We start from the raw sequence: 15,235 nt of genomic DNA, 5'->3' as shown, positions 1-15,235 counted from the left end.
GAGAAACAATAGCTAGAGGAAAATACAAAGGTTCTTCTTCTTCCATCTCCTTTCCTTTCCGATGCTCAGTAGTTGATATCGCCGGATGATGAGCCGTCGGCAAAGTGGCCCCAGTATGAGCTTGCAGTTGTTGCTGCTGTTGTTGTAGGGCTTTCTGGACATGAGAATTAATGAGGAGATCCAAATCTTCACGACTGATAGTAAGTAGGTTCGACTTCCCTGCCTCTTCCATCACGTAGTCTCAGATTCAGGCGAAGTTTCCCACAGACGGCGCCAAATTTGATCCTGTCTAAGAAGCTGACCGTGAAGGAGATCCGGAAGAAGGAGACCCACTGTAATGATGAAGAATAATGCCGGTGAAACCTCGACCCGAGAAACCCAAAGCGGATCGGAAGAAAAACCCGAGTCACCGAAGGAAATCTGATAAGTAGGAAGAAATCCCCGTCCAAATAGGAGAAAGCCGACCCTTCAAGCTCCTGAGGCTCCCTGCGCACAAGAGACCAACCAACACTATCGTCAGTGACCTAAGACCGGGGTGGGAATCCCTGGCTAGGCCCTCCGACGCTCAAGTTAGTGATCTCTCTTGATGCCGAGGAAAGAAGAAGAAAGCCGATGAACAGTAGCCCCAGAATTAGAGATGTGAACTTACCCAGCCAACGGAGAGGATTCCCCCTTTTATACCACTTCATATAACCTCCGTAGTCATGAAGTGGACCCCGGTTTGTTAGAGTTCGTTATGACATCAGCTGGTACTTGGGGAAAATGATTTTTAAGGAATCTTTTTTGTACTCCAGATGTACCTTCTTTGTCGTTTAGCGTCTGCAAGACAAGCTGAAAGCATATTTCCCGCCAAAATATATATTCTCTATCATGAATTATTCTATTCGGTATATTCATGTATGATTTTCCTTCATGTGCCTTCTGTTTGTATTTTTGTTATGTTAAAAAATAACATTTTATTCAACATGTTTCTAAGGTATTCATTGAAGGAACTATGCGGGTTCTTTGCTCGAAAGAACCCTCTTGACTGATATTGGTCTATCTTTGCTTTGGAGTGTGCATCGATCGTTATTAACTTACCTTCATACGGCCAGCACGTATCGACCGATATTGGCCTACCTTCGTTCGGCAAGCATTTATCGACCGATATTGGCCTACCTTCGTTCGGCAGGCATGTATCGACCAATATTGGCCTACCTTCGTTCGGCAGGCATGTATCGACCGATATTGGTCTATCTTTGCTTTGGAGTGTGCATCGGTCGTTATTAACTTACCTTCATACGGCAAGCATGTATCGACCGATATTGGCCTACCTTCGTTCGGCAAGCATTTATCGACCAATATTGGCCTACCTTTGTTCGGCAGGCATGTATCGACCGATATTGGCCTACCTTTGTTCTGAAAGTATGTTTCGGCCGTTATTGGCTTTCCTCCTTTGACTCTTTTCTTCATTTTCTTTCCTCATCTGAAGACCCTTAAAACCTAACTCATATCAATTACTTTATTACATTTTTTTCTAACTTTAATCCGGGTTGTCATTACATCAAAAAAGGGGAGATTATTATTGTAGGTTGCACTAATAATATGGTTTTCATGTATGACAAATGAGTTAAAGTTAGATGTGTTATTTGTCTAACTACTTTACCAAGTGTGTAGGAGTTAACTGGTTTGAGGGACTTGACACCAGGCTGAAATCCAGGAAAGTCCGTGTGGTGCAATAGCTGCTGTGAAGTTTAGATAGGTCTGCGGGGCCCGATATCTGGTGGGAAGTCTGGTTGGGTCCACGGGACTTGACAACCGGCCGAAGTCCAGTTGGGTCTACGGACCTAACAATTGGAAGAAAGACTTGGTGGGTCAGATGCAAGTCGAGTGACTGCAAGTGGTAAGTGAAGGTAAGCAACTGGAGAAGAGATCCAGTGAGGGTGTGTTCCCCATTGAGGGAACTATAGGTGTAGATCCAACTTAGGCCCATTTGGGAAACTAAAGTTGAGATCTTGACTAGGTCATGGTCTCGTGGAGACAGGATCTAATTAATACTGATATTTTATCATGTTGTGCTAACTCTGTTTTGCAGGGTAACATATATTTTTCGATTGCTTGAACTAACCTTTTTTTGCAGGTGGAAGATGTTGAAGAAAAGTCTAGGCACTCGGAGAAGGGTTGGCCAGCGGGTGCCTCAGGCGCCCAGGCGATCCAGGCACCAGGACTCGATCCGGGTGCCCGAACCCAAAAAATCATCCATAAGCTGATGTGGAGAGCATCAATTGGCCGAGCCACGTGGTCTAGGCGCCCGGAATGGACCTATTTAAAGGCCTTCAACTTGGAGCTTCAGAAAAATAATTGCGACAAGTTTCCTTCTTGCTTGGTTCTTTGAAAAAGCTCCTGCGACACTGTGAAGCTCCTCTGACAATCGGCGACTCAAATTTTCATATTTTCCTTGTTGTCGGTAAACTTGTTTTTTTGTTCTTGTACTTATCTTGTAACACATTTTGCGAACTATTAGTGGATTGTCCAATGAAAGCACTCGACGAGTGCGGACCTTGGAGTAGGATTTGTCAAAGGCTCCGAACAAAGTAAAATCAACTTGTGTTAGTTGTTACGCTTCCGCAAGTGCACGGATTCGTCGTCAGTAATAAAAATATCGATCCCACAGGGACTGGCTATAAGCACTAGCAATCACTCACTTATGGTTAGCTAGACTACCAACGGTCTTGATCAGGCTAAGGGAAAAGAAAGGTCGAGGGAGAGAGTCAAGAGTTAGAAGGTCGAAATATTACTTGGTGATGAGGAGTTCTAGGGGGTCGGTTTCATCGTGGTAGTATTGACGTGTCTTGGTTTGTCTTATTCTCGCTATCCTTATTCCTGCTATTGCTGGAAGCTAAGTGGGTATTCTCAAGAGCCAGAATAGGGTAATGCCCTATGAAGTCCTGTCATGGTTTACTCCTGTCTCTAGGGCACCTTGGCAAATCTTGATGACATAACTCTAACTGGTAAATCAAGAATGGTGAGTAGAGCTAATGTAACGACCCACCTCCTACTAACTAGGCTGCGAGGCCGGACCGTCACATTATGCTGTGCTAACTATAAGGTGCGGAAATCTGCACTATTTAAAATCTTACTCTGCTAATGACTATTACAACCTGTAAGATTAGGTTCAAAGTCCTTTCCTTTGACATACATACACTAGGGAAGGAACCTAAACTTTCTATTTGCTCAAAAGACTGAAATGAGACCCTTCCAGTTGAAATCAGACACTCCAATCGATCGGCTGATCGATTGGAGTCATCTGATCGATCCCCTGATCGATTCAGCGTGCTACTGTGCACGGAAGAATTTATGGATCGATCGACTGATCGATCCAGCTATGACTAATCGATCCAGTGATTGATTCAGCGTGCTACTATGCACGGGAGAAGTTATGGATCGATCGGCTGATCGATCCAGCTATACCAATCGATCCAGTGATTGATTGAAGCTTAGTCCAATCGATCGGCTGATCGATTCCAGAGTTTACTGTTCGCGGAAATCAGCTCTCAATCGATCAACCGATCGATTGAGGTCCCTCCAATCGATCGGTCGATCGATTGGAGTTTCTGATTTCACTGCAGAACTCTGATTTCAGAGCTCGATCATACACAACTCACTATAATAAACCTAAAATGCCTAGAGAACATTGTAATAGGTCTTCACTAACGTTATGCATGATTTACTACTCATCAATAAGCTAACTAGTGTCCTAGGCATGACATAAGCATGGTTTCACAATTCAGAATTCTTAAACATTCCAAAGATGCATAAACATTAAAAAGAACAAAAGATTCTAATTCTTTAAATTTGCTAATTCCCAAGGGTCTTTATTCCAAGTTCCTGCCCACACACATCTTTGTAGCATTGACCTCCAACCTCCGCTAGTCCATCTTTCCTTTACCTTTATCTGCAGTATAAGGAAAAGAAGTATCTGTAAGCTTGGGAGCTTAGTAAGAAACCATCTACCTCACAAAACATGCATACGATGCAATTTATGCTTTTAAAACATGTTATTTGAAATATATGCTGAACATTGCTAAACATGGATTCTAAAACATGGCATAATCACATCCGATACATGGCAATCATAGCTAAGCATAAATCATCATGTGGATCCATAAGAACTAAACTGAAATAAAAGTTAAGCTACACTACTGCTAACTGATGCTAAGCTGCTCTATATTCACATAAACTATATTGTGAAGTTTTGAAACTATTTATCATAAATAGATGAAAATATATAATCATGCTGCTGATGGGCTCGGCAATTGTACTTGCTATGCGCGCATCTCTAACTAAACCCGTGGTTGCAAGTCCCGAATTTAATAGAGTTACTAGGTTATCTAAACCTAGGGACGACTATGGGAGCCCAACCCAAGGACAACTGAAGTCCAGTACAGTGCCACTGAAAAGTAAAATACTGATTTGTAGCTAATATACCTTATCTTGCTCTTACTAGGTTATCTAAACCTAGAACTAGGTTATCTGAACCTAGAGGCCACTATGGGAGCCTACCCATTGGACTGTAGTCCCATATAAGCTGGAGCAAGACTAAATATGTTATTTTAAATGCTTCTACTGCATTTACTGAGCTATTAAAATATCTACCGTGGCATTTTACTGAGCTAAACATTTTATCAAACACTTGGTGTGCACTAGAACACACCCTACGTACTAAAAATCTGTATACGACTAAACTAATGCGTAAAAACATACGAATAGCTACTATACTGCAGGTGAGGGGTTTCTTACCTCCTGCTCGAAGTTTCTTACAAATCCAAACGCTAGATTTTCCGGTGGAGAAGATCCCTTTGTCGATCTCCTCGCATTTACGTGCCCTTCTCGCGGAGAGGAACGTTCTCGTGCTAGAGTCATCACCGGGAGGTGCTCGTATGGCCCTTGAAACTGAACCCTAAGTTCCTAGGTCTTGGGCGCCGAGAGGGTGGAGAGGAAGAGGGGCGGCGTGTGAGGGTTTTAGGAAGAGAAGAGTTGCGTTAAAACAATTCCCCACTTAATAATTTTCCTATTTATATTAAGTGGTTAATTCGGCCCAACTCTCACATAAATATAATTGATTCCCTTTTCTTTTAGCATGGCCCTGCTGGGTTCACTTGGTCACTAGAGTCATCGCTAAAGCATAAGGTCTAGTAGGTCTCGGGTTCAATACCCGCGTAGGCTACTTTACGCTTCTATTTATTTTTGCTACTTCCTCTATTCTAAAAATTCCATAAAAATATCCTAAAATTCCAGAAAAATACTAGGATATTTATAAAAGTATTTTGAGAATTTTCGGGCGTTACAGCTAAGCCTAGTCTCTCGCTCCCTTGGGGAGAATTTGCCTTCCTCTCAAGGAGCTATCCTAGATGTCCGTGAATGGGTTACCCTTGTCACTAGGGCCCCTCGGGTGTACGATCTAGTGGTAATCCTCTACGAGGATGACAAGTTCTTCACAATCAAAAGTAAACAATTAACAATTGAAATAAAGCATGAAGGTTCATCCAGCAAGTACAAACATAATTCGAGTCTTACATCAATCCGTACCACGACTACTCCCTAATCCCAGAACAAGGGGATCTACTCCATGAATGCTAGAGAAATATCCGAAAACATAGTAAAGACAAACATACAATTCTCAGCAAGTAAGAAGGAATATGCTTATCAGGTGTCAAAGAGTGGCCTTCTGATCCAACTCTTAGCTTCTGGAGTCGATGTGGTGGCGGAAATTCGCTGAACGGCGGTCCAAAGTAGCGTATAATTGCTCCAAGATCCTTTTCTCCCGACGGCTCGCCTCCCCCTGGGCAAAAAGGGTTAAAATCCATATATAGCCTTAGGGTTTGGCCGCGGCGGCACGGACGTGTAAGGGCGGCACGGCCGTGCCCTTCTTAGGTTCGGTGCGCGGCTGCACGGCCGTGCAGGGGTGAACGACCGTGTAAGGGCTGCACGACCGTGTAAACCTTGGGCTCTGTCTCCTGGGGCATGGCCGTGCAGGGGTGCACGACCGTGCAAGTCTCCTTCTCTGCCTGGGGTGGCATGGTCGTGCAGAGGTGCACGGCCGTGTGCTGACTGGCTGCTGTTGTAGTCGCACGACCGTGCAGGGTTGCACGACCGTGTACTCTTCCTCTCCTGTTTAGCCACACGACCGTGCAGGGCTGCACGCTCGTGTCGTCTGGTTGGTTCGGTGCATCAATGGCCTCCGTTCAAACTCTGAAAATCTTTCCTGTTAACATAAAATCAAACAAAGTGCAGATATCCGAACAAAACAATAGATATGATGAATACAAGATAAAAGATGTGATCATGTGAAGAATATATGTGCATAAGTCACGTGAATGTGCACTAAAACATGCGTAGAAGATCATAATATTTGCACACATCACACCCCCAGACTTGAACATTTGCTTGTCCTCAAGAAAAATGCTACAAACTATGTTCATGAAATCCTGTAGTGTTTCATAATCCTTAGTGCATTCGTCTAACTCTATCATCTAGCTTGACTGATAAGCATGACTGTGGAGTTACCTAAGTATGGCCTAAACATAAGTCCTTTGTGCTCGGTGCAGTAAGTAACTCAAGCTCTTCAAGTTTCCATTCTCTATCCTAGTTAAGTCGTCATACAATTGAATTCCTAATGTTCCCGGTGATAGACACTTACCTGCCACACACTTGGTTCGTTTTCCTTAAATTACACAAGGTCTCAAAGGGTACTTCTCGGAATCATGAGAAACGTAACATTCATTTCCCCAGTAACCTAACTCGGTCTCAAAAGGGTGAATTGCTAGTTTCCACTCACGACAACAATTTTTTTTATCGCTTATTTTTTTCCAATCATTTTTTTAAGCATAGTGCTATAGAGTAGCACTTATTACACATGCGATGCATATGTTGGGATTTAGATTTTTCCGAATGAGCCTCCATGATCTGAGGTTATCCAGTAACCAAAATGTAAATAAGGAATCACCATGGGAACACAAGTACTAAACAATTTGGATGAATCATAACTATTTCAAAAGTATATCTACCATTCAAGCTTAAGTACTTAAGTGTAGTGAAAGTAAGTCCTTAAGGTTAGGCCAAAAACTTATACCAAACTTCGTACAATACTTAGCTTATTTCATGCTACTAAAGATAGAGAAAGGGGATACACCAAACAAACTAACACAATCTGGATCACTCATGAACTAAGAAAAAGTTAGACATTTTGCTATTGGACAAGTTGCCAAAAAAGTGGACGGTTGATGTTCTCAAATATGCCACATATAAGAAAATGCAAATAATGTGCAAGCAGAAACAAATAAAATGTAAATAGATAAAACTAAACTAAACAGATAGAAGAAAGCAAATAACATATGCAAAAATGAAAGAAAGACTCTCAACCAGACTCAGGTTGTGCAACAAGACCCCCCCAGACTTAGACTTTTCATCGCCTCGATGAAATCAATATGGTGGCGGGGGTGGGGGATAAGGAGGTCCTTGATGTGGCCCCGGGGGAAATTTAGGAAAACCAGGGAGATGGCCTATGTGCTGATGATATTGATACAAAGCGTCTACTTGCTGTCAAGTGATATCCATATCATCCATAAAGTTCCTCATTCTCTCCTGGTCCACCTAATAATCTTGTACGAACCCCGTCACCTGACTATGGAAGTCTCTAGTGAACTGAAAATGATCTCGCACCTCCCTAAATTGGTCGTCAGAAAGCTTGAAGCGACCCACCAGCAACTGTTGTTGGGCATTGTGCTTCTCGTGAAGGGATTCTAAGGAGGTACGGAAGTCAGAAAAATCAAAACTAGAGGGTCCCGTGCCATAGGAAAAAGAGTGCCTAGGAGGTTCCGAATGTCTGGAAGGCTACGGGAAATCCGATGGCGAGGGTTCCTGGTGGTACTCGGGTTCTTCTACTAAGGGAGGCACATTCTCGGGGGCTGGATCAGTGATCACCCAATTTGCAGGATTGCTAACTGAAGTGCGCTCGGGATAAGGAAGGGGAAGAGGGAAACCAAAGGCCCTAGGAAAGGCAAACTCATTCTCATCCCAACAAATCATCTTCATTGCAAGACAAGAGTAGGTCCAGATTTCATGCGCCTCTGGTTTCTCCGCACGACCATGCCTGTTGGCATGGCCATCCCTCTTTTCTTCTCGACTCAGGCCACATGGCCGTGCCCAGTGGCACGGCCGGTGGCTTTTGCTCCTCTGTCGGCTACGCACGACCGTGCAAGGTTACACGACCACCTCCTTTTAGCTCGGGATGACTCGTCTTTCTTTGTTTTGGCCCCTCCGACGCCTCCACGCCCATGAACTACTCACGGCCAGCTCGTGGAGGTCATGCACATCCTGAAAAGGAACAATCGAAAATAAAACACTTGACTAAACTTATCAAAGAAACAAAACACATAACAGAATGATCAACTAAAATGAAAAGGGGAAACCCTTGGGTTGCCTCCCAAGAAGCGTTTGTTTTAGGTCTTTAGCTTGACCCCGTTCCGGTCAGTGAGGGCTAAACCCATGGAAGCACGGCTCTCCTCCTAGGATTAGTGTTCCAGTCTGTGCCTTTGGCTTTGCTCGCGCAGGACATATATACTTCCTATCATCCGCGAGAGGGGAATTTTCTTGAAAGGTGCTCTCCTTGACCCCGCGTGCGTCTATCCTGCTAGGATTTCCTGGGAAAAGGAGACGCAGTTAGAAGGGTTGGACAAATCAAATTCAATTCTGTCTTTACCGATCTCCAATGATAGCTTGTGATTCTTCACATCAATGAGGGCTCCTGCCGTGACGAGGAATGGTCTTCCAAGAATGATCGGGATTTTGGGGTCCTCCTTTATATCCATGATGATGAAGTCCATGGGGATGACACAACCCCCCACTTCTATTGGCACATCTTCCACTATACCCATTGGATATCTACATAAATGGTCAGCCAACTGCAGTGCCACAGTAGTCAGTTTAATGCTCTGGAGTCCCAATTTCTTGCACAGAGAGTATGGGAGTAGGCTGACACTAGCTCCCAAATCGCAAAAGGCTCTCGGTATGAGTTTAGAGCAAATTTTGCACGGGTTGGAGAAACTTCCTGGATCCTGATGTTTTGGTGGGGAATTCGCCATAAAAAGAGCACTGCAGCCCTCTGCCAATGTTATGGTCTCGAAGTCGCCTTTTTGCCTTCTATTAGATAAGATCCCCTTTAAAAATTTTACGAACTTCGGCATCTGGTGCTGTACATCTAACAATGGTACCTCAACGCAAATCTCTTTAACCTTTTTCATAAGCCGGTGAAACTCTTCATCCTTTTGGGATGCTATAAGCTTCTGAGGAAACGAGATCATCTGATTCTGTGGGGTGGTCTGACAAGCTTCTCCAATCTTTTTAGTACCCTCTTCTCCATCCCTGTTTTGAGTCTGATTGGGCATTAGGAGAGTGGGTTCCTTTTCTGAGTCAACTGTTAGGCTGTATACTAAAAGTCTAGCTTTTGGTATAAACATTTATCTAGAAATAAGAATCACATTGGTCAAATGTCTACATTTATGATAAATGTAGTTGTTCAATTAATTTATATTGTAGATAACATGGTGTGTGGTGTCACACACAGAGGATCATGTTATCAGTACCTTATAAATTATAAATAGTAGCTCACGACCAAGATGGAAAGAAACAAACCATTGGAAGGTCGTAGTGTAATTAGGTATTAGTTTATCTTAACTATATAATTACACTAGTACACTTAGAGTGTATTGAGTAGAACCATTAGAGGTCGTTTCTTTTTATACTGACTTTATAAAGGAACAAAGACCTCAGTTATTATGGAAGTGTGTGCTCTTAATCCTAATATAATAACAAGCACATATATTTGATATTTATTTCTTTAATTTATCAATGGGTGAGATTTAGTTCGATAAATCAATAAGCACGATAAGTTGGGAAATGATATCACTTATAGTGTGTGTTGTTGATTATAGAAGGAAACTGTGTCCTAGTAATCTAGGTTGAGAATGCCCCCAAGAGGAGCTCATAAGGATTGTCATGTTAAACCCTGCAGGTGGACTTAGTCCGACATGACGATGAAGTTGAGTGGTACTACTCTTGGAGCTAGATATTAATTAAGTGAGTTGTCAGTAACTTACTTAATTAGTGGACATTTGTTATCTTAAACACAGGGAGACTAACACACTCATAATAAGAAGGAGCCCAAAAATATAATTTGGGATTGGTGCGGTAGTTCAATAATAGTTCTTTAGTGGAATGAATTATTATTGATGAAATTAAATTGTGTGTTCGGGGCGAAAATGGGATGCTTAATTTCATCGGGAGACCAAAAACCAATTCCTCCTCTCGGTCCCTATCGTAGCCTCTTGTATATAGAGATTTATACCCACCACATACCCACCTTCTTACCCATCCAACGGGGCCGGCCAAGACCAAGTGGATGAGCCAAGTTGGTGGTCGGCCAAAGCTTGGGTCCCAAGCTTAGGTGGCTGACCACTAAAATATTAAAAAGGATTTTTATTAAAATTATTTCTTATGTGGATATCATGGTTTTAAAAGAGAGTTTAAAAATTAAAAATTTCCTTTTATAGCTTTCTACAAAAGATTAAGAGAGGAGATTAATCTCTTTCCTTATTTGTAGATTAAAAGGATGGTTTTAATTTTTGGTAAAAACTTTCCTTATTTGTAAATCATCTACATGTTTAAAAGAGAGTTTAAAATTTGAAATCTTTCCTTATTTGTTGATTAAAAGGTGGATTTTAAATTTTTAAGAAAACTTTCCTTTTTAACCATGTTCATGATTTAAAAGAGAGTTTAAAAATTACATATTCTCTTTTATAAGTTTCTACAAGAGATTAAGAAAAGATTTGATATCTTTCCTTATTTGTAGATTAAAAGATATTTTAATTTTTAGAGATAACTTTCTTTTTATCCACATGTTTAAAAGGAAGATTTTAATTTATAAAATTCCCTTTTTATTAACCAATCATGAAGGGATGAAAATTATTGGAGAAATTTTTAAAATTTTCGGAGACAAATTAGGAAGTTTTAATTAATTAAAACTCTCCTTGTTTGTAGCTTTAATATGGCCGGTCATTATAATTGATGAGAAGAAAATTGTTTTTAATTAAATAAATTTTCTTTTTCAATGGCAAAAGAATTAAGGAAGATTTTATTAAATTTTCCTTATTTGTCAAGACCAAGGATTATAAAAGAGGGGGTAGAGGAGGCTTCATTGTGAACGACTCTATTCTATTTTCTCCCTCTTTTCTTCCTTGGTGTGGCCGGCCCTTCTCCTTTTCTCTCTTCCTCTTATGTGGCCGAAATCCTTTATCTCTTGGAGCTTTGAGGAGGTGGCCGGATCTAGCTTGAGGAAGAAGGAGAGAAAGCTTGCATCCCTTGGAGCTTGGTTGGTGAAAAAAATTCTTCATCCTTTAGAAGATATGCTTGGCCGAAACTTGAAGGAAGGAAGAAGAAGGTGTCTTGGTGGTTCTCGTCTCGGAAGATCGTTGCCCACACAACATCCGGGATTAGAAGAGGAATACGGTAGAAGACCTAGAGGTTTTTGTTTGCAAAAGAAAAGGTATATTAGTATTTAATTTCCGCATCATACTAGTTTTATTTCTTTGTAAAAATACCAAATACAAGAAGCATGCGATTATAGTATTTCGAATTAGTTTTCGATGTTGTGTTCTTTTATTTTTCTTTTCCTTGTGATTTGATTGTTCCTTTTGGTTGACCTAAACTTATTTAAGGAAATTAAATATTAGTTTTCCTTAAAAGGCTTTGTCTAGGCGGTGGTGGTTGTTCCCATATCCAAGAAAGTCATGTGCCTCGCCATGCAGTCCTGGAAGCCAATTTTGGAAATTAATATTTAATGGAATTAATAACCTAGGTGATTTGGATCGAACGTGTTAAGTTCTGCAGGAGATCCAAGTCTAAACCTAAAAGAACAAATAAATTAAACTTAGGATCGAACATGTTAAGTTCCGCAGGCAATTTAAGTTTAATTTAAAAGAACACATGGTAGCTAGGAAAAGGTTCAGACCTTTGTACAAAATTTTTGTACAGTGGAACCGATAGGTTTTCCGAGTAACAACCAACAATTGGTATCAGAGCTAGGGTTTTGCCTCTGTGTATTTGGTATTAGTTTAATTATGCACATGACATACATAATTTAGGCAGGATAATATTTGGATGTGCTAACTTTGTGGATGCAGGATCCAACTATTATGGCTTATAGATATTGTGTGTGTGATTGGACCCTTGGACATGTCAAGGGCATTTTATTGTGTGTGCATGATTGTATTATAAAATACAGCAGGAGCTATATTTAGTTTTATTAGGATTTTATTTTTTGATCTAGATACATGTACATTCCTTCGAGGAATAAAGGATCGAAAAATGTAAAATTCTATTTATGTCGCGGATCGAATCTTGCAAGGCGTGGAACCTTTTGAGGATCAGAGGCGCAGCGGAACAAGGAGCAAGATGGATGCGACAACTAGACCCGGTGGCGGTGGCCAAAGATGGCAGCAGCTAAGGTTGGCGACACACGGAGGACAGCAATAGATAAAAGCCATAATAGTTGAAAATTAGTTTTTCTATTTATTGCTTTTTATGCTGTGCTGTGTGTGCTTGTTAGTATGCATGTTAAGTAAGCTAGCATAGTCAAAATTCCTCACTTTAAATAACTAAGTGGGAGAGGGATTTATTTTTAAAATAAATTCCACGGTCCCCATTACTGGTTTATAAGTGATGCAACAAGCTTGCGCGTTGGCTCTGAGTGCCTTCCTCCATATCGGATGAGGTTGTTTGCGGATCACTAGATTAAACTTCCATTTTGGATGACTATAGGAAGTTAATTAAGAGCGTGTGATCTTCCCTATCGGAAGGGGCACAATCTTATTAATGGACTTAGTGTCAAGTAATGGAATACACTTAGGCACGTCTAATAGTATCCTCCCCATCGGAGTCACTGCTATTATTTGTGTGACCGAAGAAAACCAACTATTAATTTGTCAAATAAATAGGTTGACAAGATAATAAAATTAAAAACCCCTCTTACAAATGTTTGATTTTGTATACGTCCACACTATCATGACATACAAAATTCACGGTGTTTGAGGTAATTTTATTTGTCATAAAGATTTATTGACAAGATAATTAATGGGTAAACCCCTCCTCTTACAAATGTTTAATTTTGTATACCTCCACACTATCGTGGCATGTAAAATTCATGGTGTTTGAGGTGTCGGTGAATTTAAATAATATTGTTTGAGGAATCAATGTTATTTTAAATTCAAAAGTTTTGACCAAATATTTGATCAAATAAAGATCAACTATTAATTTTATTCGTCATAAAGTAAAGTTGACGAGATAATAAAATTAATGGATAAAATCTCTTCTTTGATTTTGTATACGTCCACACTATCGTGGCATACAAAATTCATGGGGATTTTAAGGAATTGATCTTGACCAAATATTTTTGTGATTCTTAGGATTTAAAATGTTTGTCAATTCCCTAGTTGTTATACTATAGAAAAGACTTAGTAGTCCCAATTGTAATGATTGGAAATAGGACTTGGGCATTAAGGTAGTCTGTCTTCTTAGAACTAAGAGCAATATAGGTGTATTTAATTCATTAGTTGAAACATGTTTAGTGGTGTTATCTACCAGAACCTGGAGTGTAGATACAGATGCCATTAATCATGTCCGCAATTCATTGCAGGGCTCCAGGAAACCCAACAACTAAATGAAAATAAAAACACCGTCCACATGGGCACTGCTATAAAAATGGCAGCTGTTGCAGTGGGAGATGTTTATCTTTTGATAAGAATAAAATATGGATTTTAAGTAATTATCTTTACGTACCAAGTTTAGAAAGAACTAGTTTTCAGTTTCTAAACTATTCAAAGAACTTGATATTCTGCCTCTTTTAATAACAAAAGTTGTTATTAAGAAAAAGAGGGAAGTTATCTGTTCTGGTTCGTTGGTTGACAATTTATAAATCCAATAACTCCCACGATGCAACAAATGGAAATTAGTAATACATCTTCTAACTTTAAGAGAAAGCAACCTTCGGAATTAAACCAATTATATCTTTGGCATCTAAGGCTAGGTTATATTAACTTGAGTAGGATTTGTAACACCCCACCCTCCTCACTACTGGTCTGTGAGGGCGGGGCACTACTGGACTACTAACTTATATTAACTATCCTTGTTCACATGTTGATAGAAATTCCTAAAACTCTCGGAGAACTCAAAACATACAATTAACTAGCAGCGGAAGACTAAATGACTCATCTAATACATTCTTAATAAATGGCAATCTTAATAAATTCTTATGCTAGGTCCCAAGGCTTCTACAGTCCAGGCATCACACATCCATCCGCACCTCCTTGTCGCCTTCCTTTGCTATAACTTTTCCTTTTCTTTATCTGCAGTAAGAGGAAAATGCATTTATAAGCAAAATTGCTTAGTAAGCGCTATCTAACTAAGCACACAAGGTGCTTAAGTTGATGCTCTGTTTTCCCGTGACTTAAACCATTCTCTCCTTCTCTTCTGCGTACGATGGCGGAGCTCGGGCAGAAAACGAAAGGGAGTTAGGGCATCATCTCCGGCGGCCGGCCAAGGTCCTAGAAGCCCTTTTTGTTCGGTTGTGAGTCCAAGAAGCAAGGTAAGTTCTTCTCACCTGCAGTAGGAGTAGTTTCGGACCTTTATTCTTCTTGAATTCGAAGCATTTTCTTATCGGCATTTTCTTTAAGCACCTTGTGTGTCAAAATCCCTAAAGTCTTGACTTTGGGATCTACTTAAGGCCTTGGCCTTTCTCTTTCTTTTCTTTATCTTTCTTACACTTGTTAATACTTCTAATAAAAGAATGCTTCTTTAAAAACTGAAATGTTTAAACAAATTCTAACTTTGAAATGCATAAACAAAAATCTACATACTATGCTAATCAAAATTCTGCATACTATACTAATCAAGATTCTGCATTCTATGCTACACTATTTCTGCATACTATGCAAACATAAATTCTGCACTATAATACTTAACCAAATTGCACTATAATCTTTTTCTTTAAAAACTGCACTATAAGTTCCACAAAAAATCTGCACTACAAGTTCCACAAAAAATCTGCACTATAAATTCCACCAAAAATCTGCACTATAAACTTTAAAGAAATCTGCACCATAAGCTCTTAAGAAATCTGCACTACAAGCTCTAAAGAAATCTG

The 15,235-nt window shown here is 40.3% G+C and overlaps 1 protein-coding gene across 1 annotated transcript; it reads right to left on the bottom strand.

Moving 5' to 3' along the window:
- Positions 1-8,663: 8,663 nt before the first annotated feature.
- On the bottom strand, positions 8,664-9,425 carry LOC122043869. Its single transcript, XM_042604436.1, has one exon. It carries the CDS (start codon positions 9,423-9,425, stop codon positions 8,664-8,666), a length of 762 nt encoding a protein of 253 aa, XP_042460370.1.
- Positions 9,426-15,235: the final 5,810 nt, after the last annotated feature.

This window comes from Zingiber officinale, chromosome 2A (assembly GCF_018446385.1).
Source record: "Zingiber officinale cultivar Zhangliang chromosome 2A, Zo_v1.1, whole genome shotgun sequence".
Classification (NCBI taxonomy): Eukaryota; Viridiplantae; Streptophyta; class Magnoliopsida; order Zingiberales; family Zingiberaceae; genus Zingiber; species Zingiber officinale.
This window is presented reverse-complemented; position numbering and strand designations above follow the sequence as displayed.

Excerpts from the sequence above, each read along its gene's own strand:
- LOC122043869 (XM_042604436.1), bottom strand. The coding sequence starts at position 9,425 with ATGCCCAATCAGACTCAAAACAGGGATGGAGAAGAGGGTACTAAAAAG.